This window comes from Ictidomys tridecemlineatus, chromosome 1 (assembly GCF_052094955.1).
Source record: "Ictidomys tridecemlineatus isolate mIctTri1 chromosome 1, mIctTri1.hap1, whole genome shotgun sequence".
NCBI classification, from domain to species: domain Eukaryota; kingdom Metazoa; phylum Chordata; class Mammalia; order Rodentia; family Sciuridae; genus Ictidomys; species Ictidomys tridecemlineatus.
In genome coordinates, this window is record NC_135477.1 from 247849489 (window position 1) to 247876350 (window position 26862).

A 26862-nucleotide genomic window follows, 5' to 3' on the forward strand; every position below is an offset into this window, starting at 1 on the left:
GAAATAACAGATAGGTACATTTAAAAAAATGTTGTATTTTGAAAGTGAGCTTATGAGCTGGTTGTTTAGGAACTAGAAAGATTCTTCCAGTAGAGTAACATTATATATAAATGTTTACCTTTTATCTCTGTCTGCAAATCCTGTTGAATATAATGCATCTTAGTAGTAGTATCATTCGTCTTCCCAGAGGTATTTAAATATGACAGTAGAGCCCCACACCTTCCCAAAATTCATTTATGTATATTAGACGATTTTAAATTGGGTGCATCAAGTTTAAAAATGCCTGTATTTACATGTATAAGAAGGTCTCTTTAAAGGAAGGGTTGAATGACTGCGTGGTGAACGCAAACTGTCAAAAAACTATAGTTGGATCTTTTGAAACTTTCTCCATTATGTCACATTTATATGCATGGATTTCACAATTAAAATCATGTATTTTCTGTTTCACTTAACACAAGTTAAGTAGTTTTCTCGCCTTAGCATAACAAGTATGGAGCATTTACATGTGAAGCACTGGGGTAGATTCTGAGAACAGGCAGTTGCTACAGGCAGTAGCTCATTGCTACTTTGAAAAACAAGCAAAAACAACCAAACCAACTAATACAATAGAAAGGAAGGCAAGCAGAATTAGTTTATCATACTTGGATTACTCCTGATTTTTCTTGGGTTCCCAACACTTTCTTATGTCTAAATGTCATTGTTATAGAAGAAAACTAGATATGATATGAGAAAATTTGGAATAAATTGAGCCTTTTATCTATGGGAGATATGCTAGAGGTCTATGTTTACTGGAGAAAAGATGAATTTTAATCAGGGAAACCTGGACTTGGCCCTCTAATCCACTTCTTTCTATAGTTTATTTAAATTTAGATGTCTTAGATTTTTTTCATCTGTAAATTTACCATAACACTAACCTCATTGGGTTATGGAACAATTAAATACACACACATAATAGGTAATTTAAAATTGTTCACTACCTTTCTATTCTGTTCATTTCTCACTAATTTTCCATTATAATTTTAGTTTGTAATCCTGGTGGTGGAGCTGCCACCATGATAGACTAGCACACCTTAAAGTTGACACTTTCCAGATTGGCCGGAACACGGTATGGATTACTTGCTCTACTGCTTTTGACAGTCTTACATATTCCTCCAGTGAAAGAGTTATCAAGGACTTCTCCTCTGGGCTCTCCTGCCAGAAAGTGAAACCTAGAAACAAAGTAATTTTCAAAAATTCAATAGATGTAAACCAATCTTTAAAATTTACCTTACTTATATGAAAGAAGTTTCTTTTCCTGGACAATTTTGACTCATGACAAATGACTGGAAGAAAAACCCATTTTTTTTTTTTCTAATCCATGGTGAAGCATCCAAAGAGGGATAAAAGCCCAAACTCTGTCCCATGACTCAATAAAATTCTCTTTTTTTCTAGATTTTCAATATAAAATAAAAATTGAATTCATAATTTTTTATGCCTTAAAAAGCCAATGCAAATTTTGTAATCAGATTATAAAATAATGAGTATCATCTGGGACCACTCCCTTCAGTATACTACAATAAAGGAATTCTTATAGAGAGGTAGTAATGAGATAGTAATATCAACATGGTAATGAAATTAGAATAAATTATTATTCTTATCCATTGCTCATTATAATATTTAAGATTTATTTGACAAATGCTTATAGTAATTGCTTTGCAAATATTAACTCATTTGATATGTATTATAACCATATGATATACATATACATATAGGATTATTACAATCATTTTACAGATGAAGAATTGAGGCACAAAGAGGTTAATTAACTCAGCACAAATTTAAGAAGTTTAACTCAATCACACATTTAAGAAGTTCTTTTTGATGGATGAAAAACTTCTTCAAGATGCTACTATTTTTTCAGATTCATAGAGATTATAAAATGCATTCTGTAAAATAAATAGTTTTTGTCAAAAAGTTTAGTAAATGTATTATGTAGTGATAAATATATCTTCTGTCATGCCAAAGCCTTTAAAAATATGAATTTTCTGTTTTCAAATACATTTGATGAGATAACCTTGTATTCCATAGAGCATATAACATAGTTAGAGAATACCTTTGGGAAATTCCGTGTAACAGAGGAATATCCCTCCCGGCCTCCCTCCTTCATGATCCATAGGTACACCTGTCTGTTCTGGTGGTGGTGGGGTACTTGAGAGGACTCAAGAAGGTCATCTACCACCTACATGTCTATTTATTTTGTACATCTATAATATTAGCTCAAAAGGCAAAATGAACTGAACAGATTTCACCCCTCTCAGAGGCTGCAATATTATCTCCCATAACTACCTTACAGAGGTGAGAAAAGACAGACTCACCTGGTTGGGAAGACATCAAGAAGTTAGGTCACTAGATGAGACTCTTGTGATCTTTTATTACACATTTGGATTTAAAGTAAAAAATCCAATCAATTATTTAGACACTTAATCTAATCAACTAACAGCACCATTCTACCCAAGAAATGCAGGGATAATTTTTGAAGTTGTAAATTAATGTTAAAAATAAATCATTGGCTGATAAAAGTGCTTGTGAATTCTCAACTAATATAATTGCACTGATGTAAACACACACACACACAAAGAATTTAAAGTTCTTAAGATGAAAACTACAATGAGATATCATTTTAATCTAGTTCTAATGTCGATTATAAAAAAAGACAAAAATAACAAATGCTAGCAAGGCTATAGAGAAAGGAGAACTCATATATGTTGTTTGTGGGAATGTACGTTAGCACAATCATTATGAAAAACAATATGGAGCTTCCTGAAAAAACTAGAAATAGAACTATCACATCATAAATCAATCCCATTGTGGAGTATATATTTAAAGGAATTGAAATAGTGTGTCAAAGAAATACTGCAGTCACATGTTTATTGGAGTCCCATTCATAATAGCAAATATATAGAATCAACTCATGTGTCTACTGACAGATGAATGAACAAAGAAAATATGGTACATTTGACAAGGGAATATTATTCAGCCACAAGAGTAAAATTCTGTCATTTGCAGAAACATGGGCAGAACTGAAGGCTATCATGTTAAGCAAAATAAGCAGGCACAGAAAGGCAAATGCCACGTGTTCTAATTTATATGGGATGCTAAAGTTGATGTCAAAGAAGAAGAAACTAGAACAGCTGTCACCAGAGCCTAGGAGGACAGAGGGATGGAGAAAGGATGGTTAATGAGTCCAGGAGTATGGTGGTATAGAAGAAATGGCTTTTAATGTTCTATAGCACAATATGGTAACTATGGTTGGCAACAATTAATTGAATATTTCAAAATACCAGAGAAGATTTTGAGTATTCCTAGCCTAAAAAATTGTTGTATGTCTGAGATGACAGACAGGCCAATTACCCAGATCTGATTAATACACAGTGTATGTGTGTACTGAAATTCCACAATATACATCATAAATTGAATTACTATTCAAAATATTGAACATTAAAAAATCAAATATATTTCTATATAATAGTGATGAACATGTCAATAATAAAATTAAGAAAAAATTCTATTTATAATAGTATCTAAAAGAAATAAAATCCTAGGGATGTATTTTTAAAATGTAGCCTAAAACCTATATACTTAAAAGTATGAAAAACTGTTGAAAGATACTAAATAGGATTTCAATAAATAAAAAGACATTGCATATTCACGGGATAAAAGATTTTAGTTAAAATGGAAGTTCTTCCCATATTGACCTACAGATTCAAAATATTACCTATCAAAATCCAAATTGCCTTTATTTTCTAAAAATTGATACGCCAATCTTAAAATTCAACTGAAAATAAAGGAGATCCAGGATAGCCAAAACAATTTTGAGAAAGAAGGACAAATTTTGAAGAAACACATTTCCTGGTAGAAAGATTGCTTTAAAGCCAGAGTAATCATGAGAGTGTGGTACTAGAGTAAGGACAGACATATTAATCAATAGGGAAGATTAAGAGTCCAGAAATAAATCCACGTCTTTAGTCAGTTGATTTTCAACAAGAGTGCCAAGAAAACTTGATGAGGCAAAACTGATTTTTAACAAAGCGTGGTGGGACAGCTTGAAAGTCATATCAAGTCATAAATGACGTTGGAACCTTTCTCATATGATATGGAAAATTCATTCAAACTAGATCAGAAACTTAAATTTTAGAGTTAAAACTACAGAATTCTTAGAAGTAAACATAGGATTAAATCTTTGTGAACTTAGACTGAAGAAGGCCTTCTCAGATATGACAAAGTGAAAAGACAACTCACAGTGGGAGAAACTATTCGTAAATCATATGTCTGCTGAGTATCTTGTATTCAAAATAGATAAAATCTCTTAGAAACCAATAATAAAAAATCAAATTATTCAGTTAAAAATTGGGTAAGGGATCAGAAAACTAAATATTTCTTTAAAGAAGACATGTAAATTGCCAAAGAGTACATGAAAAGATGCTCAATGTTATTAGTTATTCAAGAAATACAAATCAAAACCACAATGTGAGGTAGCATTTCACAGCATTTTGATTACATGGCTGTAATCAAAAAGATGGGTGAAAACAAACTGTGGTGGAGATTTGGAGAAATAGATTTCAATCAAGCATAACTAGTGTGAATGTAAAATGATGCAACCATTTTGGAAAACAGGTGCAGAGGGTTTTTTTGGGGGCACGTGTGTGTGGAGGAATACAGGTATGAAAATATTCTAAAATAATATTGTGATAGTTACGTATGTCTTTGATCACACTAAGCACTATTGAATTTTATACTTTAAATGGCTGAATTGTATAATATGTGCATTATAAATTACATTTTTTTTTTACAAAAAAGAACGATTCTTGTGTGTTCTCCAAGATGCACCTCACAATTCAGGAACTGCAAGCACAAGATGAGATGTGCTTTCATTCATATTTGAATTTCTATCACTGGGTGTTTGAAGGAGAAAGTATGAGAAATTGATCTGGGAAGAACTTTCCAAACTGCTTATATTCACATGACAGACACAAGTGTGCTTGAGACTCATTTTTTGCATTTTCTAAGTTAAGAGGAATTGATGTGGAAAAAAGAACTCTTGGTCTTATAAGGCCTCATACTATGTACTTCTGTTTGTTATTTGAGGAAAGTGGCTCCCAGGTTGGGGGGAATCTATGAAGCTAGCAGCCACCTGCAGAGAGTCTGGAGATAGGATTTTGATGAAGGAGGCTCCATCAGGGCATGCCCATGGAATCTTTGGGGAGCTAAGCTAACTATGGAACAGTTTTTATCTTCAGTCCTGCCCTCCCCTCTGAGATGTTTATATTGACTTTAAATATTTTCATGTTTCAAATACATAGTGACATGTAATACCTTTTCTTTCTCAAGTGCTTTTATTTCATTTTCTTTGCCTGTTTACTTTGTAACTTTTTTAGTTTTTATTTTTGTCTGAGCTGGGGATTGAATGCAGGGCCTTGAAAATGTTAGGCAAGGGTTCTACTACTAATTAAAAATATATAAACTAAAAATTATACATATATAAACATGCACATTTACATATACACACACACACACACATACGAATATGTGTACATTTATATTTGCACCTTGAATGAGCCTGGTAAAAAAACAAACAGCATACTATTATTGCCAGATTCTCAATTCAGATGTAGGACCTGGTGACTAATGTTGGCAATGTAGGGATTTTGGCATATTTTGTTAAAATTTTTCTTGGAGTGATGTCATTGTATAAAAGGAACAGCCACCTTAGGATATCTTTTGTGGATTGAAATGTGCGCGGGCAGGGCGGGAGAGGAGGCAAAGATTCTAAGGCCAGCAGATGAGAAAGAAATTACAGTAAGCAACTCTTAATTCTCAGTCCCTGCAGAGCAAGGACAGGACTGGCTGTCCCTGAGCCAGCAGTTTTTGCTCATTTCTGAGAATCCTTGGGACAACTTCTCAGGTTGGCAGAAGGCCACACAGTCCTCCTGCCAAAGTACACATAGCATGTGGTCCTTCCCATCTGTCACTGCAGAGTCTAGACCCACAGAACAAGAGGTAAGTCTGTAATGTCTCCTTTCACCAGTAAGAATATTAGAGAATGTGATTATTAGTAGGAGTTTTTGGCTGAGGATTTCTTCAGAGAAAGGAAAAGAAGGAAATCATTTCTACACATTGATAAAAAAAAAAGGTATGTTGAAGTGCTCTCAGTGAAATCAGCAGTAATTAGAAACTCTTAGAACAGAAACTCAGATCAGTTTGTAACCTTCCAAAATACAGATGAGAAAACTGAGGCCCAGAGACGTTAAGGAACTTGGCTGTGATGTAGTGAGTTATTGGAGCACCAGGCCTACAACCCAGCTCCTCTTACTTCCATACTAATATCTTTCCTTTACTGGTGCCTCTGAGTTTGGTCAATGGCTTCTGGCTTTTATTCTAAATCAAAAGAGGTTATATTTACAATTGTGGCTCTTTGTTCTTCAGGCCTCAAGATTTCATATTATGCAACTCTGGCAACATAAGTGAAGACTTACATTTTTAAAGTCCAGTATGAAGCAATAGATGCTGATAGCAGCCCGCCCTCAGCCCAAATGGAAAGGGGGAATGGAGGGTACTGGAGACTGACCTTACTGATTTTTTTTTTTTTAATGATTCAAACTAAGGCTCAACTCTTCTGTTTCCCCTGATTTCTCTTTTATCTCCTAAACTATCCCAAGGTATTGGCTCAGCCTAATGAATTTGGAAATTCTTGCTAAACTCCCAATGCCCTTCATGACTGAATATTCCTGAAACAGGAAAATTAGAATTTCTGGGCTCTATTCAAACACAGGGCTGTGTGGTCTCTTGAGGATTTTCCCAGTATTTTTCTGTCTTTAAGCAGATTTTTTCCTGAATCAGCATGAAGTGAAAGAAATAATAACCTGAACTTTGAAGTCTGGATTTGAATCCTGTTTTCACCATTTACTACTTGGTAGATTTGAAACATTACCATATGGTCTCAACTTCTGTCTTTAGACTATATTGACCTATCTATGCATCCCTAGTCATATTCATAAAAATTTTACTCTTACTTTTTTTCTTTCATATTTTCTGTTTTCCCAACTCCTTTCTTTCTGCCTTTGTCTCCTATTATTGACTCTTGGGCTTGCTTCTTATACCAAAGGACTGACTATACTTCTCTCCTAATTATGAGTGAGTGACCTCAACACACTCACTCATAATTCTGCAATCTCATCATGGTGAACCTGCTGTAGAGATCATGTTCCATAGAAATAGAATTTTCAATAGGTTCAGAATTTTCTTTTCATTCAGACTTTTCTGATACCCTCCTTCTCAATTTGCTCCTAGTGTTTTTAAGTGGTTACTTATCTATTCAAGACCTAGTCCGAAGATTCCATGCTGGTGACTCCTAGACTGGCTTGCCTCCAGCTAACCTACCTGATCCATAACAGGGTTCAGAGGCATGTGTGAGAATTAGAACAAGAAAAAGAACCCATAACATTACCAAATTATTTTATATCCTAGCAGTGAGGATCGGGACCACATGCTGCCTGAACGTGATAGATAACACAGTATCAGACGGGGCTGGTGGAAATTGTAAGAAGTTAATGAGGAAGATGGCTCATGATGTGGCTCTCTGTTGCACTGCTGCCTCTAGCTCACTCATTCTGAGATACCTTTCCCCCAAATGATAAAAAAAACTGTTACATACCCAGCGCCCATCAACTCTACACTGGGGATGGGATTATACTTCCGTGGGCATACCGCCTTTGTTATTCCACAGTCCCTTTCATCTGAATTATCTCCACAGTCATTTTCTCCATTGCATTCTAACTTGCTGGCAATACATCGCCCTGGACAAGGAAAGCACACAACAGTGTTGTAACACATTCACATTTAAGAAAGTGTACTAAGTTGAGACACAAACATTTTACATTTTAAGGGAAGGGTGACAGAAGTTTTTATTACTTTTCATAGCAGTTTAGTATGGAAAGGGAGTGCTAAACTGAAATTTTCCCTTAGATTTTGAGTCTATACGAGTCACCATAGAATGATTTAGTTGCTGACAGTTCTCATTATTTTTTAAAAGAAAAGTAATTCTGCAATCTCATCATGCTGACCCTACTGTAGAGATCATGCTCTATAGAAATTTCGATCCTCAGCACCACATACAAAGAAAGATGTTGTGTCCGCCGAGAACTAAAAAATAAATATTAAAAAAAATTCTCTCTCTCTCTCTCTCCCTCCCTCCCTTCTCTCTTAAAAAAAAAAAAAAAAAAAAAAAAAAAAAAAAAAAGAAATAGAATTTCCCGTAGGTTCAGAATTTTCTTTTCATTCAGATGATAAGGCTGGGCCCCTGGGTTTTTTGTTTCTTTTGTTTTGGTATCCAGGGGATTTTACCATTAAGCCACACCCTCAGCCCTTTTTATTTATTTTGAGACAGGGTTTCAACAAGTTGCTAAATTGCTGTGGCTGACCTTGAACTTGCCATTCTTCTGCCTCAGTCTCCCAAGTTGCTGAGATTACAGGTGTGCACCATCACATCTGGCTTGAGTCCTTTTTATTGAAAAAAATATTATTTTACACTCACTAACTCACTCACTCACTCTACTGGTACCAAGAATAACATGGCTGAATCTCTAAAGATTTATGTTGAGCAAAAGAAGGCACACATAAGAGTCAAGCTGTATAATTCCTGTATGATTTTCAAGAACAAGAATAAGGTGAAGCATTGACTAGAAGGAAGAGGGGAACTTTTTGAGCATATGGAAACTTTCAATATCTTCACTGGGGGTTGTTTATATGGTCGTAAGAAAATGTGTACACATTTGTTAAAATCAAACTGCACACTTGGGATCTGTGTGTTTTAAATAAGTCACTATTTCACTGTAAATTGTTATTTATTTGATAAAATAGACTTGCTATATATTTTCCTAGATATAATTACTGTATATAATTGTTTTTAATACATGTAACTTATCATCTGAAATTATATTTTTGGACAATTTAAGTGCCATGGAAACAAAGTAAGTGCTGAGGCAGCAAGTTACCTGAGTTTGACAAATAACACAAACTCCATCCATGAACTCAGATAATTTCCTTCCCTTTTTGTCTTGCTGACTTTCATAAGGATCCTTGAAATCAGTGAGTAACTGCATATTGTGCAAATTAAAATGTCTTGGCTATAATGACAGCCCTCCTTCCTATCCTTTATCTCTTGCTTTGTGTACCATTGTTACAGGTATCACTGGCAAAAATTAAATGCCTTACTCATGATTATCTGGTTGACTAGTTTAAATAGTGATTGGAATCTCACTATAGCTATGCATTACTTTTTTGACTAAAATGGTTAGAGAAATTGGGTATTCTGTTCGATCAAATTTTTGAAATATTTTTCCTTATTTTACTAGCATGATATATTGAGGTCTAATTGATTTATATGTTGTTAGAGCCAGTTTTCTGAAGATTTTTTTTTTATCCACAATCAAGAGGGATATTGTTTTATAATTTTCTTATGACACTTCTGCTTGGCGTAGTGGTATGAATTCGGATGTGTACCTGTCTCTTTAAAAAGCATTTTTAGTAGCACATTATAGTTACACATAATAGTGGGTTCATTTTGATATAATAATGTATGCATGAAATGTTGCTGCATTTCAGTTCCCAGTGCCTCCTCTTTTCCCTCCCCGTTTCCAACTTCCTATTCCTCATCCTTTACTCCACTGTTCTCCCATTTATTATTTATTTATTTATTTATTTTTAATTGGTGATTTACAGATATACATAAAGGTGGAACTTACTGTTATATTAATATATGAACAGAGTACAATTTGGCCAGTTTTATTCTGCAGATTCTCTCTTTTCCCATTGTTCCTGCCTCCCCCTTAACCCACTTCCTCTACACCTCTGATCTTCCTTCTATTTTAATGGGATTCCCTGAGCATCTTTTCCCCCTCATTTTGGTCTAGCTTCTACACATGAGAGAAAATATTTGGATCCTTAACTTTTGGGTCTGCCTTATTTTACTTAGCATGATATTCTCTAGTTTCATCCATTTACAAGAAAATGCCACAATTTCATTCTTTATGGCTGAATAAAACTGCATTTTGAATATATACAACATTTTCTTTATCCATTTATCTGTTGATGGGCACCTGGGCTAGTTCCATTACTGGGCTATTGTGAACTGAGCTGCTATAAACATTGATATGCCTATATCACTATAGTATTCTTGGTTTAGGTTTTTTTTTTTTTTTTTTTTTTAATAAATACCAAGGTGTGGGATAGCTGGGGTTCCTCAAAAAGCACTTAGTTTCAAGTCTTTTATTTAATAATCTTCACATAAAAAGTAGGGTGTAATGAAAATAATTATCTTCCTTTGATTATTCAAGATCTTGCATTGTGTCCAGACCATTATTATAATTATACCTGCAAGAAGCATAATCATACAAAAATGAAAATGTAGATGAAATTGAATTTCTGTCAATCTCAAGATATAACCTGGAAGAGGCATCTAAAAAAACCACACACACACACAACAATGTATCTTTAATTTGCTTTAAAGGAAAGAACAGAATGGATGATTTAATTTGAAACAGAGATGATTCCATTTGAAAAATGAATCTATATTACATTTAAAATTTTTTTGAACCTGGCACTTACAAATTTAAGAAGAATCTAATTTTTGGTATAGTTTCACCTTATAAAAGCATGATATTTTATTAAGAAGAAGTCAGGATACTCATGCAGGTTATGTTTGTTATTAGCCTAGCTTTGTACTTAGGGCATAGGATACAGGAGAATATAAGCAAATCTATTCATTTGATATTGAAAGGGGCCAATTAGCAAGTATAGGAATGAAAGAAAGATGATACCTTGGTGAGGAACACAACCAAGTTAAGATGGCGCCTGGCAGTATGTTAGGACGAGTGGTTTCTGAGTAATGCCAGCGAGCCATTAAGATGATAGAGATTCCTTAATGACTGACTGCTGTGTCTAGGTTATGTCAATTCAGTTAAGCTGTGTGTAATCATTAAGATGATGAGGATTCCTTATTGGTTGACTGCTGTGTCTAGTTTATGTTAATTAAGATAAGCTGTGTGTAATTAGTTAAGTATATATACCTCTGCTGTCCTGCAAAAAAAGCAGCTCCCGCTGTATCAGTTTTCGCAAGTTGCTCATCCCCCCAACCCCCCCACCCCCACCCCCGTTAGTTTGCCCAGCCAGACTGCGGCAATACCTCTTGAGTGATGTTTAGGAATATGTGACCGCAGTAATATAGTCCTAGTGGGGACATAGCTAAGAATAAAACTCAGTGGAATACAACACAGAAAGGAACCAATATTCTAAGTCACAAATATATCTTATAGGCAGGGAAAGACGAAGGGCAGTTTTAATATTACAGGATTCATAGAGTTAGTATATTTTAGCTAGCACGTGCACATACAGCCTTCTTAATATGTGAGAATTAGGTTACAAGACTCTGTGTTAATGCCTGAAATTTCTGATAGTGTCAAATCCTATATATTAACTATGATAGTGTCAAATCTTATACATTAACTAAAGTGCCTTTTACATCTTAACTGAACAGCTAACACACACTGTGACGATAACTTTGGCAATTTGAGGTCTGAAAGCCAAATCAGCACACGTTTCTTTTTCCTGCTTCATAATTTGATCGATAGTAGATTCAGTCTTATCCTAGATCTTAGCGACCTCAGCTTACTATTTTAAAATGTTCTTTAAGTCAAGAACTTTTGCCTTTTCACTTAAAGGAAGCACTTTATGGTTTCTCTTTGACATATCTGAATTTCCACCACTACTGTAGAGCTTTGGAGTACATTATTAATGATTTAGTAAACACAAGCATTGCCACAAGTTGGTAGTTGATCTGATAACTGAAACTAATGGGTGGGTAGTGTATACAGTGTGAATATACTAGACAGAGGGAAGATTCATGTCCCGGACAGGACAAAATGTAATGGCACAAGATTTTATCACTCTATTCAGAATAAAATATAATTGTGCAATTTAAAATTTAAAAATTGTTTTTTTCTTTAATTTTTCCTTTAGTATTTTTGGACTGTAGTTGACCATGGGAAACTAAAACCATGAAAGTGAAACTGTGGATAGGGGGTGATTACTGTATATACTGACCCTTGGAAATATGAAATCCTTTAGATGTTATTCAGATGTTTCCTGCCTACTTGAACTGATTTCTGTTACTGCAATACCAGGGTTGTTTTATTTTGTTCTGTTTTATCAATAGCTATGAACATATTGCTGGTCAATCGAAAACCTGCTATACTTGCACTGTTTTTTTTTTAATGAGTGTAAATTCTCTAATCTTTTATGCTTAAAATTAGGGCTTTGAGAGAGAAGTGCTCACAGGGCATGGGAATTAGTCTTATGAAGAATTCTCAAAATCCATGTGTACATTAAAATAATATATTTAATCTTGGGGACTCTTGGGATAGTCTTTACAGTGATTACGAGGGAAGAAATAAAACAAGGTGAATCTGTTTAACACAGAGTATTAGTTTTAACTAATTCTTGTTAAGTGAGGGCCAAATAACATCCTAAGTCAGGCAAACAATTGCCCATCCAAACCCTCATTCTCATCCCCAGTGGCATTAGTGGGTTTTTAAAAGGACCATACAACAGCATATGACCTACAATGGAATAGTTAAAGACAAAAAGCCATGGAATCCCTAAATCAGAAAGGATATCAACCAAACCTATGCTGGAGGCTAACCAGTCAGTGGATGGACTGTGGGGACATCTAAAAGCTCTGGGTAAATGGGTCTGGACAGGGGAGCTCTGGGTGTTATCTGCTTACCAAATACTACGACATGCAATAATGCAGGGTTTGGAGTTGTGTGTGCATGTTTGTGTGTGTGTGTGTGTGTGTGTGTGTGTGTATGTGTGTGTGTGTTTTCCATCAAAAATGTCTATGGACATACAACTGATGAATTGGAAACTAGATGTACTTACACGGCTAACTTTTCTGAAATCAGTCATTGTGTCCTAGTGATTCATGGATAAATCAAAAGCCTTCTCAAGCTTGTGAATATTTTTGGCTTATTAAAAACTCTTTTGTAATGAATTTCATAACATCTACTGAAATAAAGGAGCCTTTTCTGGTTATTTGTTGCAAAAACCATCTTTACAGCTTCAAATAGTTGTAATTCAGCTCTAAATCTTGATTTTTAACTCAATTTGTCGCATCATTCCAAAATGTGGGATGATCTGGAAACATGTATGAAAGTTTCAATATGGTACAGGATGTACAATATAATTATTGGGGCTGGGATTGTGGTTCAGTGGTAGAGCGCTTGCCTAGCACGTGTGAGGCAGTGGGTTCCATCCTCAGCAACACATAAAAATAAATAAATAAAATAAAGGCATTGGGTCCATCTACAACTAAAAAATTAAAAATATAATATAATTATTCTATCATTATTGTATAACTATAGTTTAATTTAATAATATATATAAACTAGATTATTATTTCCAAATTATTTTAATGCAACTGTGCCAATTTCACTGAAATATTCACACAGTTGAAACCTGGTTAATATTCTGGATGTAATGCTCTCATCTCTATCACCCTCAGCCACTGTCATTAAAATTTTGTTTGTTTTTGTCTCTTCAAGTCAATTTGTGACGTGACCTTATTCATGTAGACATGATGTATATTTCCCTACCCAAATCCCACTCTCATTTCCCAGAATTGGGGTAGCATAAAGGGAAAGTGTGACATCAGAATTTCTGCCTGACATCCAGAAATGTTGGCAGAGCTAAAGGCAAGAGGCAGGGACTATTAAGCACGCGGTGGGGGTTGTGTGGACGAGGGTTAGTTCCAAGCTCTTGGGTAAATTTTCTACAGAATTTGAAATTTGCTATCTTGTTATAAATACTTTACTTTTCAGTAGATCCCAGAGGATGTAGAAATGATGTAGAGTTCATTCATCTGAAATTTAATTTAGTTGTAACTTCACATTGACTATTTAGATAGGAGGTCAGTGAATGAGGGCTCACGTGCTAACACTGACCTGTTTCTAAATAAAATTTTAATGGAGCATGGCCATGCTCATTTGTTTATATACTGTCAAGGACAGCTTTGGTACTATAGTGCCAGAGCAGAGGGGTAGCAAGATAGACCATATGGCCTACAAAAGCTAAAATATTTGCCATCTGGTCCTTTACTGAAAAGTTTGCAGAAATCTGATGTAGAATATTCAAAATGGTAACCATTAAAGAGCTGTTAACTAAAAAGAGAATACATAAGATTAATATAGTCCAGATTTGATTATAATATGATACTTAGATATCAGATTTCATGCATGTGAAGAGGATTGGACTTGTAGATAATGTTACCATCATTCAAATCATTTTCATCTTGTCTTGTGGAATTTCCTTTGAGTCAATCTAGAAAATTTGCTACATCATTTCAAGTCATCCCTCTAACATATTTCAATATTATTGTCTTAATAAACTATTAATATTTTTAAATCTGTTACCTCTTTTCAATTATTCTTACATACAGTCGTGTTTATTAATAGCCAATTTTTAAAAAAATGTGCCTTTATTTTTTTCCCATTCTTCTCTCTGTAGGGGCCTTAGCACCACTACTTGGTAAACAAGTAGTCAGTTGTACTAGCTTTGATTTAGTCAGGTCATTTTTTTTTTTATGGCGACTGAACATTTTACAAAAGTACATTACCACTGTCACAGCGGAATTTATTCTTGCAGTCAGTCTCTTCAATTTGGCAGAGCTTAGATGGAATGCATGGTTGGAAGGTCACCAGGGGCTCTGTACATGGTTGTCCCTCAAATTGACTAGGACGCAAGACAGATCTAACTTTAGTCTAAAAGGAAAGGAGAAAAATGTAAGTAACTTCAAGGCAGGACGAAGGTCAAAATGCATCTAAATGCATTTCCAATTACAGTGGTGATTCTTCCTGTGGTAGTGTTTCCTAAGTTTTATCAGCAATTCCTGCAGTTTCATTATTGTGCATATTTAGGGAAACCACTACCTTCTTGGACCTCAGTTTCCCGACATGTAAAATGTAGAAGTGGGGCAAAATGATTTATAAAGCTTCCTTTAAGTCTGAAATCATAATTCTAAATTGCATCAACATCAAATGTTTACTGAGCATCTCTTGAGCACAGTAAATTCTTCCAAGCAATAACAATAGTCCTTCTATATCTCAAAGACTTTGTGAGGTGAGAGATATGAAAGGATTTTGAGGTTCTTTTTGCATAAGGAAGTCACCATGGAAACTAAGGTTGACACAATCTCTACACTTTAAAAGGATTTTAAATGGTGAGTAGTAAGATGGAGAGTCAGGGAAGGAGAGAAACATGACAAGACTAACAAGTATTGACTTTGACAATGGAAAAGTTCAAGTTCAAAGTGTAGCTGCTTCATTAATTAATGGTATACATTCTTGGGCAACTTATTTAACCCTTAATGAGCTATAACTTACTCTTCTATAAAATGGGTAGAAAAATATCACGTGATGTGAAGTTTGAATAAAGTGGTACATGTAAGGGACCCGGAATAGTTTTTCTCAGAGAATGTGTGCTCCATACATGAGTTTCATTTTCTTCTCTACAACGTGCACACTCAGCACACATGACCCTGACTGGGTTCACATGGGTCAATGCCCTTACAGGAATGAGCATGAGGTGGGTAAATATTGCAGCTGGGAACAATAAACATAATGGGTGACTTTCCGATGGGGACAGGTGATTTAGAGGTAGAGCAAAAAGTCAGGCTTTTGATTCATTCCTCTCACCTCTGGTTGGTTTGAAGCATTGGACTGGAATCTGTACCTGATTTCTCTTTCAAAATTCTCAGAAGGCAAAGGCAGTGGAATTCAGATATGGATAAAAATAAGAGCAATCCTGGAAGTAGAATTTCCTTTTGGTATTCATAAGGCAGCAAGGCATAGAAAGTGAATCCCTTCTTCCACCCCCTCCAAAAATAAACTGCTAAATGAAAAAATTCTCCCAGTGGTAGTGGAACCGTTTATCTTTAGAATCTGAAGCAATTTAGTATTTCTATGCTGTTAAATCTATCAGGGATCAGAGAACTACCAGGTTGTGATTCAGACATCCTGGGTGAGTCCAGGCATTACTTACCTGTTTTTGAATACATGGGTCACAGTCTGACCACGGCCCATAATCTCCCAAGAGGCAGTTGATAGGACATGTTTGCAAGTTACATAGCCTGGTCTCCTCTTTAGTACAAAGCTGGTCACATGAGTTATCCCAATAGTAATTATTTACTACTATTTGTCTGCAACAATAAGGAAAAAATTTGCTTAGAGTTATTCACTTTGGCCCTAACTCTGTAAAAAAAAAAAAGTCATTGAACATTACAGAGAATAAAAGAAGAGCAAGTTTTCATGGGAATTTGGGCAGGTTGGCATATTTATGGTCTACACACTAGGAACTCAAATCAGCTCCAGAATTTTTGAGGCCCAGTACAAAATGAAAAAAAAAAAAAAAAAAGGGATCTCTTGTTCCAAAGCAAAGAATTTCAAGACAGTGATGACAGATCATGTAGCCAAGCATGAAGCCATTCTAAGCTTGGGGGTCTGTGCCAATGTACTGATCACATTCATGAAGCTGGCCTGATAGATCTCCTGGAAAGGACCAGAAGGAAAAGAAAAGAAAGAAGACAGGAAAGAAAATCCCTGTAAATTTCTTAAAAGGTGAAAACAAAATGTGTAAGTACAATGATTCAGACAGGGTCAGGGTAATGTGAGGCTGAAGATCTAAATACAAAGTGACAGGAGAGACATCTTGATTAATGTATGTGAATTCCCCAGAAAAAAAGGCGTAAGGTATTCAGAGGGAATGACAAAATTAGAGCTGAAAGAGAGAGTGAGAAGCTTGTATGACCATCCAGGAAGGAGTGTGTGATTGAGAGGCACGGCATATATTGTACTTTATTTGGTAGGTAGAGAGGTCCTGAAGGACTCTTGAGTAGAAGAGTATTATAAGCAAATCTTTTTTCATACACTTAGTGAATGATTTATTGGAAGTCAATTGGTACTTTTCATGAGATTCGCACTACATATGTAAAAAACAGCTTTCTAAAATAAGTCTGTAAAATGTGCTATAATAGTTAAAACAGATTAACCATATGCCCTTCTCTCTCAAGTCATGTGAGCATCTCCATGGTACAGAAACATTTCACAGAGTTACAGAAATTATGAGGGGTGGGTAATATGAATTGGTGAAAAGACTAAATACTACATCCTACCAAGTAACAGTTTTCTTGCCATCTTGTGTATGCCAACAATCAGTGCTGCTCAACTGAGGTCCTGTTAGGCTCAGTTTAATGAGTAGAAAATTCTTTGTAATTAACTTACTCACTGTAAGCAAGCAGGGTTATGTGTTGTTTGAAAAAAGCTTGCAAAGCAATTCTGAGTAAGTCAGTCAACTGAAGATATCACACAGATTCTTAATTAACTTTTTTGGTGTCCTTTGTTTTTCTAGAGAGAACAAAAGTAGGCTTTGCTCACAGTTCACAATAGCCAAACCACAGAACCAGCCTAAGTGTCCATCAACAGATGAATGAATAAGGAAAATGTTGTGTAGAATGATGGGAGCTTTATTCAGCCACAAAGGAAAACGAAATGATGTCATTTACAGGAGGGTGGATGGAAGTTGAAATCATTATGTTAAGCAAAATAAGGTAAATCTAGAAAGTCGGGGGGTTGTTATGTTTTCTGTCATATATGGAAGCTAGAGAAGAAAAGGTGAAGAAAGGTCTTAGGAGGGATTTCATGAAAATTGAAGGGAGATCAATAGAATAGAAGAAAAGAACCAAGAGGAGGGAGGAGGGAGGGAAAGGGGAAGAAATGGGGTGTGATGTTGGGCCAAATTATATTGTTACATTGTGTGCATTTACGAATATGTAAACAACAAATCCCGCCAGTATGAAAAACTATAATGCGTTAATAAAAATATGGAAGAATAAAAACAAATACAAATAAAAATACGAAAAAAGTAGGCTTTGTTTTAACTTTATGTTTCAAATTCCATTCAAATTTATTAGCTCTTATTTGAGATATATTTTTCCCTATATCTTAGTGTGGCACCTCTGATACTGTTCTCTCCATCCTCAAGGTCTCCCAGGACACAAAGGAAAACTACATAGCTCACACCTACCTCTGCCTTCTCTGGGTTCCAGAATTGCAGGTTTTTGAGCAACTGGACCACTGAGTCCATGGGTAGTGATCACAGAAGCAACATTGTGCTCTGTCAATCAGCGCAGTCAGCAGGATGAAATAGAAGATGAAGTGTCTGGCCATGTCTTGAGAGCCTCCAGGCCCTGGGGTGGAATAATGTAATACATATTCAATATTTGTTGGGGATAACACTACAAGTCATTCTAAGTCACAGACTCAAACGTAATTTTAGGAAACATTTGCATTTTCTACCTTCCTTAAGACAAGTGAACATACAAATTCACGTGCTTATGAGTACAAGTTTGATTTTAAAGATTTTTGGGGATGGAGATTACCATGGCTATAAGATCCAGTATATTATATTAACTTTCTTTGAACTAGAGTGGTAGAATACAAGATAAAGTCTGTAGTAAATATCTGTAACTCATTTCATTCCATAAAATGTTAGAGATTTATGTAATCTTATTTTTTTCTCAGAGTGACGGCTCATTTTATGTGGGAAGTACCCATAATTACATTTCCGCTTTATGCTTTTGGGGGGACTGGGGAAAGTAGCTTGGGCTTCTTCTGTGCATCCTAAAAACCTGCTAAAGAAAGTTCGATGTCTGTCCCCACGATGTATGGAGTCACAGAAGTTATAGCTGGAATGGATCTTCAAAACCTGTAAGTCAAACTCTTTCTCATTATGGAGATGAAAATGAGGTACAAGGAGGAGGAAAAGGATTGAGACAGAATGAGAAGACTTCAAGACTCCTGGTTCTTAGGTGAGGTGCATTCCTTCACTGAATTTCCAGCAACACGAATTATTGTGTTAATGGAGCATCAAGCTGCCTGGAGCTCTACAACCCAGGCCACAAGAGAGTTTGATCCATTTATGCCAATGAAAACCTCTACCAGTGGTTCCCTACTATGTGCTCTAGACACATGAGCACCTGTCAATTATTTGCAAAATCATGTATGCCCCCAAATATTGCCAATTGGATCTTCATATAGCTAACAAAATGCAACAGGATTCATACATACATACATATATATACACATATATATGTGTATATATATGCAGATATACATGTTTATAGATATAAATATACACAATATTGCTGGATTAATATAGTGACTCTCACTTCAAAAAGAGTAATGCCACCCACCTAACTTCTTTTTCTCTCAGTTTCATTATCTACAACATAATACTTTTACCTCTTTTGTAAAGTTTTTGTTAGAATTAAATAAGAAAGCTTAGAACAATCCTTAGCTTAGATTCATCATTCAATAAAAATTAGCTTTTCGAATTAGAAATGACATTTAGGAGTGTTACAGACTTACAGGATACAAATCAGCATACAAAAAATCAATAGTTTTCTTATACACCTATAATAAATTTTCTGAAATCAAATCAGGAAAACAATCCCATTCACAATAATACCCCTCCACCCACAAAATAAAGTACCAGAAATAAAATTAATGAAGGATATGAAAAAGCTCTACACTGAAAGTTATAGAATACTGAAGAAAGAAATTGAAAAATACACTATAATAAGTAAAGACCTTTTATGTTCATGGATAGGAAGAATTAATATTAAAATGGCCACATTACCAAAAGCAATACACAGATTTAATGCCATCCTCATGAAAATATCAATGGCATTCTTCTCAGAACTAAAAAAAAAAATCAATGCTGGAGACATATTACAGAATTATAGCAACAAACACTGCATTGTACTGCAGCGTATGTGGGGCCCATTAATGACACATGAAATAAATTCTGTGAATCATAATGAGCAACTTTTTAAAATAAAATATAAAATATCCAAAAGTTTTGTGTAGACCCTTGGCCTAAATTGTGCATGTTTCAAGGAATTTGGAGGTACATTTTAATAGACAAGAAAAGTATTTGATGGAAGGGATAGGATGAGTAGAATATACATTGGCAAAGGGATGATTTGCCACCTTTGCTTGCAGCTGTCACTTAGTGTTCACAGCAAGTATACGCTTGTGCAGTTTAGCTTGATATTAACATGACTCTCAGCGAGATGAAAAGTCTGAGATAGTCAACTCAGTTCATGCGCAAATTTCGAGTTCAATTTTTGGAAAGATGTTACCTATATTCTTTCTTTCTTTGAGTTAGCAGCAATTATTATACTTTATGAAAACTAGAATAAATTACTGTTAAAATGGATCATTTCTTTATAAAAGTTTCTTTATAAAAAAGAAAGAGGATAATGAATGAAATATATAGAAAATGTGTTCTGGATCTATAATTGTAGGAATTGACAATACTGAGCAAAATATTGACTGTAATCTTCCAACTTCAACTTCATTTGAACCACATTTCAAAAAGGAAAAAGTAAGTACAAAATATTATAATGAAGATTACTTAAAATATGGTTTTACCAAATGTGAAAAACCTTTTGAAAATGACAGACCTCAGTGTGTTATTTGTAATAATATTCTTGCAAATGAAAGTTTAAAACCTTCAAAATTAAAAAGTTACTTAGAAACTCAGCATACTGAACATATTGATAAGCCTCTTGAATATTTCCAAGGAAGAAAAAAGACATAAAGATATCAACACAATTTTTCTTCATTGGCCTACTGCTAATGGGGAGAAGATCTTATTGTCATCATATTTTCTTGCTAATCAAGAAAAGGTTCAGACAACTGTTGAAGAAAATTGTCCTTCCAGATGTTTGGTATATTATAATTTTGATGATAATTCAGCCGCTAAATGAAAAACTATGCCTATATGGAAGACAGTCTAAAGGAAAAGAGAGAAAATTAGTGGGGGTGGGAGGATTCCATCAAAATAGAAGAAAGGTCAGTGGAAGAGAAGGAGGGGGTGAGGGGGAGGGAGGAGAGACAAGAAAAGGGAATAACAAATACGAATATGCCACAGTGAGTCTCAGCATTATGTAATTCATAATACATTTTTTTTTAAAAAAGCTGTAGGAAAATAGCAAAAAGTCAATAGAGTAAAGGAAATAGGGGGATGGAGGAGAGGAAGGTAAGGGGAAGTAATGGAATCTGAAAACAAAACAAAACAAACAAAAAACCTGTACTTAGTGATAACACAATATCTCTTGGAAATTGTACTATTGCAGAACATTTAGAAACAACACTTATTATTTGGTTTCAATCTGGTATAAATTTTGCAATCCAGCTGGATGGAAACACTGATATTGGAAGTTACACAGCCCTTCTAGTTTATGTTAGATTTTATGAAGGATTTTTTTGTACCTTTTAAATTTAAACTCACATCCAAGTGAATTTGATACAGAAAAATGAAAGCGCATTGTGGGTCAGTATACATTCAACTGGAAAAACTACAAAGTATTACAAGTAATAGAACAGCAAGAATAACTGGAAAACATTGCAGAGCAATTAACAAGTTGCTGGGAGTTACTAATAATGGTGCTGTGTGGAATCATTGCTTTATAAATCATGAAGCTTTAGCATCCAGAGAAATTCCAGAGAGTCTCATGGAAGAATTGGAAAATGCAGTAAATGCTTCTTGAGACAGTTTGTTCATAATTGGAACTAATCATATGCATGTACTGCATCATCCCAAAGTTTTTTGGTTTTCTCAAGTGAAAATACTAACCAGGGTTTATGAACTCAGGAATGAGATACAGAACTGTCTGTAATCCTATCATCTTAGGAGTCTGAGGCAGAAGAATAGCAAGTTCAAAGCCAGCCTCAGCAACTTAGCCACACCCTCAGCAACTTAGTAAGACCCTGTCTCAAAATAAAATATAAAAAGGGATGGGGATTTGGCTCAGTGGTTAAGAGTCTCTGGGTTCAATTCCTGGTAACCCCTCCCCCCAAAAATAATAATTTAGCAAATTTTTGGGGTAATAAAATTGTCATACTCAAATGATATTTTTGACATTTTTAATAAGGTGAGTTTAAAATTATAGGAGAAAACAATGATGTATTTCAACATGCTGAATATATCCAAGCATTCCAAAAGACATTGTTATGGCATGCAAGGCTTAAAAGCTACTACATGTTCCCAAGGTTTTACAACATATTGAAGAGAATATTATTAAGGAAAGAAATTTGAAAGAAATGAAATTGAAGATATTGTTGTTTCTTACCTCTCTATCTCAAACTTTTGACCATTTCTTCCCAGTAGAGAAATTTGAGACACTGAGGGAAAACAGTCGGTAAAAGATCTATTTGGGGGCGGAGCTGGGGTTATGGCTCAGTGGTAGAGTGCTTGCCTAGTACGTGTGAAGCCCTGGGTTCAATCCTCAGCACCACATAAAAAATAAAATAAAGGTATTGTGTGTAACTAAAAATAAATATTAAAAACGAAAGACCTATTTGCTTTTTGAAACCTTGAAGCAGAAATTGGGCTAAACTTAGTGTCTGGAGAAGAAAAAATTGGGCTAAACTTAGTGTCTGGAGAAGAAAATGAATTACTACAGCTTAGTTCTTCATATATACTGACAAACAATTATGAGATCTTAGGTTTTTTGTTTTATTTTGTTTTTTCCTGGTGGTGCTGAGGATTGAACCCAGAGTCTTGTGGATGTTTGACAAGCCCTCTATCAACTGAGCTATATCCCCATTCCTGAGCATTTCAGAAGATATTCCTTTGCTAGGTAGAAGGAGTATCCTGCTATTACTACTATTCATGAGAACTAGTTAGTGTGAGCTGGAGTTTTCAATGTAACCCAGTTAAAATCAAAGAAAGAAATGGGCTGAATTGTGTGGTAGGTATGTAGACAGAGTTATCTTCTGTGCTCCTGACTGGAAGGAGCTTTTGAACAGGAAAACACACTCATCACATTAATAAAATCTTACTTAGCTTTTGTTTTTGTATTATTTAATGCTATTTTGTAATATTTTCTATTTCATATAAATGTTAATGTGACATTGTATGTATGTGACAACTTTTTATGTTTTACAGTTGCTATATTTAAATATTAATACAATCAAGTGATTCTGTGTTCATAGAAAAAAGGATTTTTTGTTACTTGTAGGAAAATGGATTGAACTTGATACTATTAGATTAAGTGAAATAAGCCAAAATCAGAATGCCAAGAGTCATATGTTTTCTCTTATGTGAAAGCTGGAGAGGGAAAAGGAAAACAAAAATGTGTGTGTGTTGGGGTGGGTGTCTCATGAAAATGGAAAGAAAATCAGTAGAGGAAAGGGACCCGAGGGTTAGAGTAGAAGGAAAGGGGAAATATTGGAGAATGATATTGGCCAAATTATATTGTTATACTGTGAATATTATGAATATGTAACAACGAATCCCACCATTATGTACAACTATAATGTACCAATAAAAATATGGAAAAAATACAAACAGTAATAAATGCTGGAGGGAATGCAAAGTAAAAGGAACAATTTTAGACTGTTGGTGGGATTGTAACTTAGTACAGTGACTATGGAAATCACTATAGAATTTCCTCAAAATACTAGGAATGGAACCACCATCCATGGAAGAATAGATTAGGAAATGTGGTATATATACACAATAGAATTTTACTAGGCTACAAAAAGAATAACATTATGTCATTTTCAGGAAAATGGATGGACCTTGAAGGCATTATGTTAAGTGAAATAAACCATACTCAGAAAGTCAAGAGTCATATGTTTTGTCTTATACGTGGAAGCTAGAGAAGAGAAAGGAAAATCAAGGTGTGTGTTGATGAATGAAGACAGGAGGACCAGTAGAGTGGAAGAAGGAGATCAGGAGTGGGGAGCTGGGGCGGGAATGGAGAAATACTAGGGAGTGATAGTGACCAAATTATATTGTTTTATTTTGTGCATGTATAAATATGCAACAACAAATCCCATTATTATTTTTAAGTATAGTGCATCAATAAAATATGGAAATAAAACTCAAAAGAGTAACATACAATAATTTCATGAGCATGTATATATAGCTTCTGTAGTTATTGAGGAACTATTGGCATGATTTTAAAGCCAATTTTATTTTTTAAAAAGAATTATGATTATTTGCAACAGTTCCATCTTACAATTTTGTTCTGTTCATGACATCATCAAAATTAACTTTCATTATTTGCATACTTCTAATAGTATGGGCTGGGTAATATGATCAGTGTGGTAATATACATTAATATATAATTTAAAATTTTTAGATATTTCCTGTGAGTTTCCAAACTAAGTGATACTGTATTGTAAACCTTCCTGCCAAGTGGTATCAGTTGTAGCATAAATGGTGATAAATTCTTGTATACCGGTCACCAGGTCTGCATACATATAATCACTGTTTCCTCTTAAATACAATTCCAGGACACAGTCCATTCTTGACCAAAACAGCAGGTGGTGTACAACTGTATATATTTATTTTACATAATTTGTAAAATAACAGAAAAATATAAAAATGTTACTTATTAAAAAAGGTGTTACAAATTTAATAGCAACTGTTAGTCATGCATTAAAAAAATGAGGAGTTTCTCAAATTATAGCAAACAAGGATTAACAATATGTTTTGAGGAATGCCATTGGGATTTTGATCAGAATTGCATTAAATATGTATAAAAATATGTTTTGATATTAAATAAGGCTATTTATTTGCAAAATATTTAGAAGTACAGCTTTAGTTACTTTGCTTCTTACAAATAAAATTCGATTTCTGACCATAGTATTTGAAACAGCAATTTTTACTAGTGTTTCCTATGTACCTTTACTGCTTTATTTTCTGTTATACATCTCCTTCTAATATAGTGCATGATTTATATTTAATTTTATTTACATTTAATACATTATTAGTTAAGTTTAAATATGTCTCTTCTTCCTTTTATCTTCCCTCACTGGAATGCAAACACCATGATGGTCTATCCTGTCCCTTTTGTTTATTTCAGCATTTAGAAGAATGAAAACAAACATAGCATATATTGAATACAAATATTTGCTGAATTCAGTAAGTCCAGGATAAATTTTAGAAACAGGCTGGAATCATGCAATTTGGGCCTATTCTTCTTGCCACTTCAGCATAATACTAGTCTAAAAATTTCTAGCAGACTGTGCTTATTTCATAGCCCTTAGGGTTGGACTTGTCTTTCCAGGAGTCACCTGTTGCTTCTGCAAGAGTGACAGCCTGCAGCAAGACTGGTTTATCACTAGTTTGTAGTGATCATGGATCAAAATGGAAAATTAGGTTTCTCAAGATTCAGATTTATTTTTAAAAGACATAATTCATTGTCTATTTTTATTTGATATTGGTTATTGTGTTTTGAAAATATAGAAATGTATGAAGAAAATTGACACATCTTACAATGCAACCAAATGGAAATCCATCTCTAGATTTGAAAATTATGAACAGAATAAAATGTGTGTGTGTGTGTGTGTGGTTGTGGAAATAAAGCCTGGGTTCTTGTATACCTGTCATCAGGTCTACACATATAATCACTGTTTCCTCGTTTTTATAGTATGCATATATATATATATATATATATATATATATATATATATATATATAATCCTATCTTTTCCTTTGAGATATGGAAATAAAACCTATATATATATCTATATATATATCTATATATATATATCTCAAAGGAGAAGATAGGATATTTTATACCATATGGATGAGGTATTGGATTTAATCATTATCCTTTCTGTGCACATTCAGTACACATGCTGCAGTATCTTGGTAATTATATCTTGGCATATATTTATTGTATGTCCATGGAACCAGCAAGTATATTGCTAGCAATAGAATGGTTCAGTCAAGAGATTTATAAATTTCAAATTATTAATACTGCCAAATTGCCCTACGGATATATAGCTCCCTCAAGTGTCTTACAGGGCTGAGCTTCTGATTGCATTTTAACAGGATTAGTTTATGTTTCTGAATTGTGATGAAAGGATACTTTGATAAAAATAAAATGGGGTTAATCATTTCATAGATCTTGGTTTAAAACAAGACATCAAGGGTAGACAAGAAGTGTTTTGCCAATATGTGCAGAAATGAGAGCATTTCTTATTAATAAATCAGTACCCTTTTTGAAGTCTTCTACAAGCTGAGAGAAAAATGATGGAATAAAAGTAACCAAATCGATTGGCATATGGCTGAATATGTCCTTCAATTTAAAATGGAATCCATACATAGTTAAGTGTCCATTCTGTGCTGCTGGACAGTACATAGAAATAGAAACCATTATCACTGTCTGGGGAGGGTGGAGAGACCTAGATATTTAGATATTTCCTGTGAGTCTCCTGGTCCCCTACTCCCTCCCTTCCCAGTACCATTCATGCTTTTTATCCAAGCTTTTTCATCCAACTCATAGGTAAACTGCTACATCCCTAAGCTTTTTCAATAATAAAAATGGGAATCTCCTCTAAAGATCACTCTACTCATCTGCTGATTGTGGTTTCCTAGTAAACAACTCACGTCCTGTTTTTTCTCAGCATCCCAGAATGACTGGGTCAAGAATCACCAGAAAGAATCTAGGTTGGGATGAGACTGAATGGTGTGAGTCCTAAATACCTAACCTGAGTTCCAGATGGAGTGTTTTTTTCTTTTTTCTTTTTCTCACTGGCTTTTATCAGGGCCCTTGGGAGCTGAGGGTCCTAAACAATGTGAAGCTTCTCTGTCAAACATTAGACCCATTAGAGATATCCCGCCTTCACCACCCGCCATTGTTGAAATTAAATTCTTCTCATACAGAAAAGTTTTCAGTAAGAAAACCTAAAC

The 26862-nt window shown here is 34.6% G+C and overlaps 1 protein-coding gene and 1 long non-coding RNA gene across 3 annotated transcripts in view; one reads left to right on the top strand and one right to left on the bottom strand.

Moving 5' to 3' along the window:
* C6 (complement C6) overlaps nt 1-26862 on the bottom strand; it is a 77197-nt gene that overhangs the window by 43222 nt on the left and 7113 nt on the right. The window contains exons 1-6 of one of the 2 annotated variants that reach the window (XM_078017913.1): nt 22283-22340; nt 18169-18331; nt 16129-16285; nt 14705-14849; nt 7691-7832; nt 1070-1208 (exon numbers count right to left, since the gene is read on the bottom strand). In XM_078017913.1, coding sequence (XP_077874039.1) covers nt 1070-1208; nt 7691-7832; nt 14705-14849; nt 16129-16285; nt 18169-18311 — 726 coding nt within the window. In that variant the 5' untranslated portion in view covers nt 18312-18331; nt 22283-22340. Of the gene's footprint in view, nt 1-1069; nt 1209-7690; nt 7833-14704; nt 14850-16128; nt 16286-18168; nt 18332-22282; nt 22341-26862 lie in introns of those variants that run through there. The other variant, XM_078017909.1, reaches the window with a different exon arrangement.
* Nucleotides 5934-20954, top strand: LOC144365615 (uncharacterized). Its single transcript, XR_013424274.1, has 3 exons — nt 5934-6036; nt 17494-17692; nt 18127-20954. It is a non-coding gene; the product is annotated as an uncharacterized LOC144365615 (long non-coding RNA).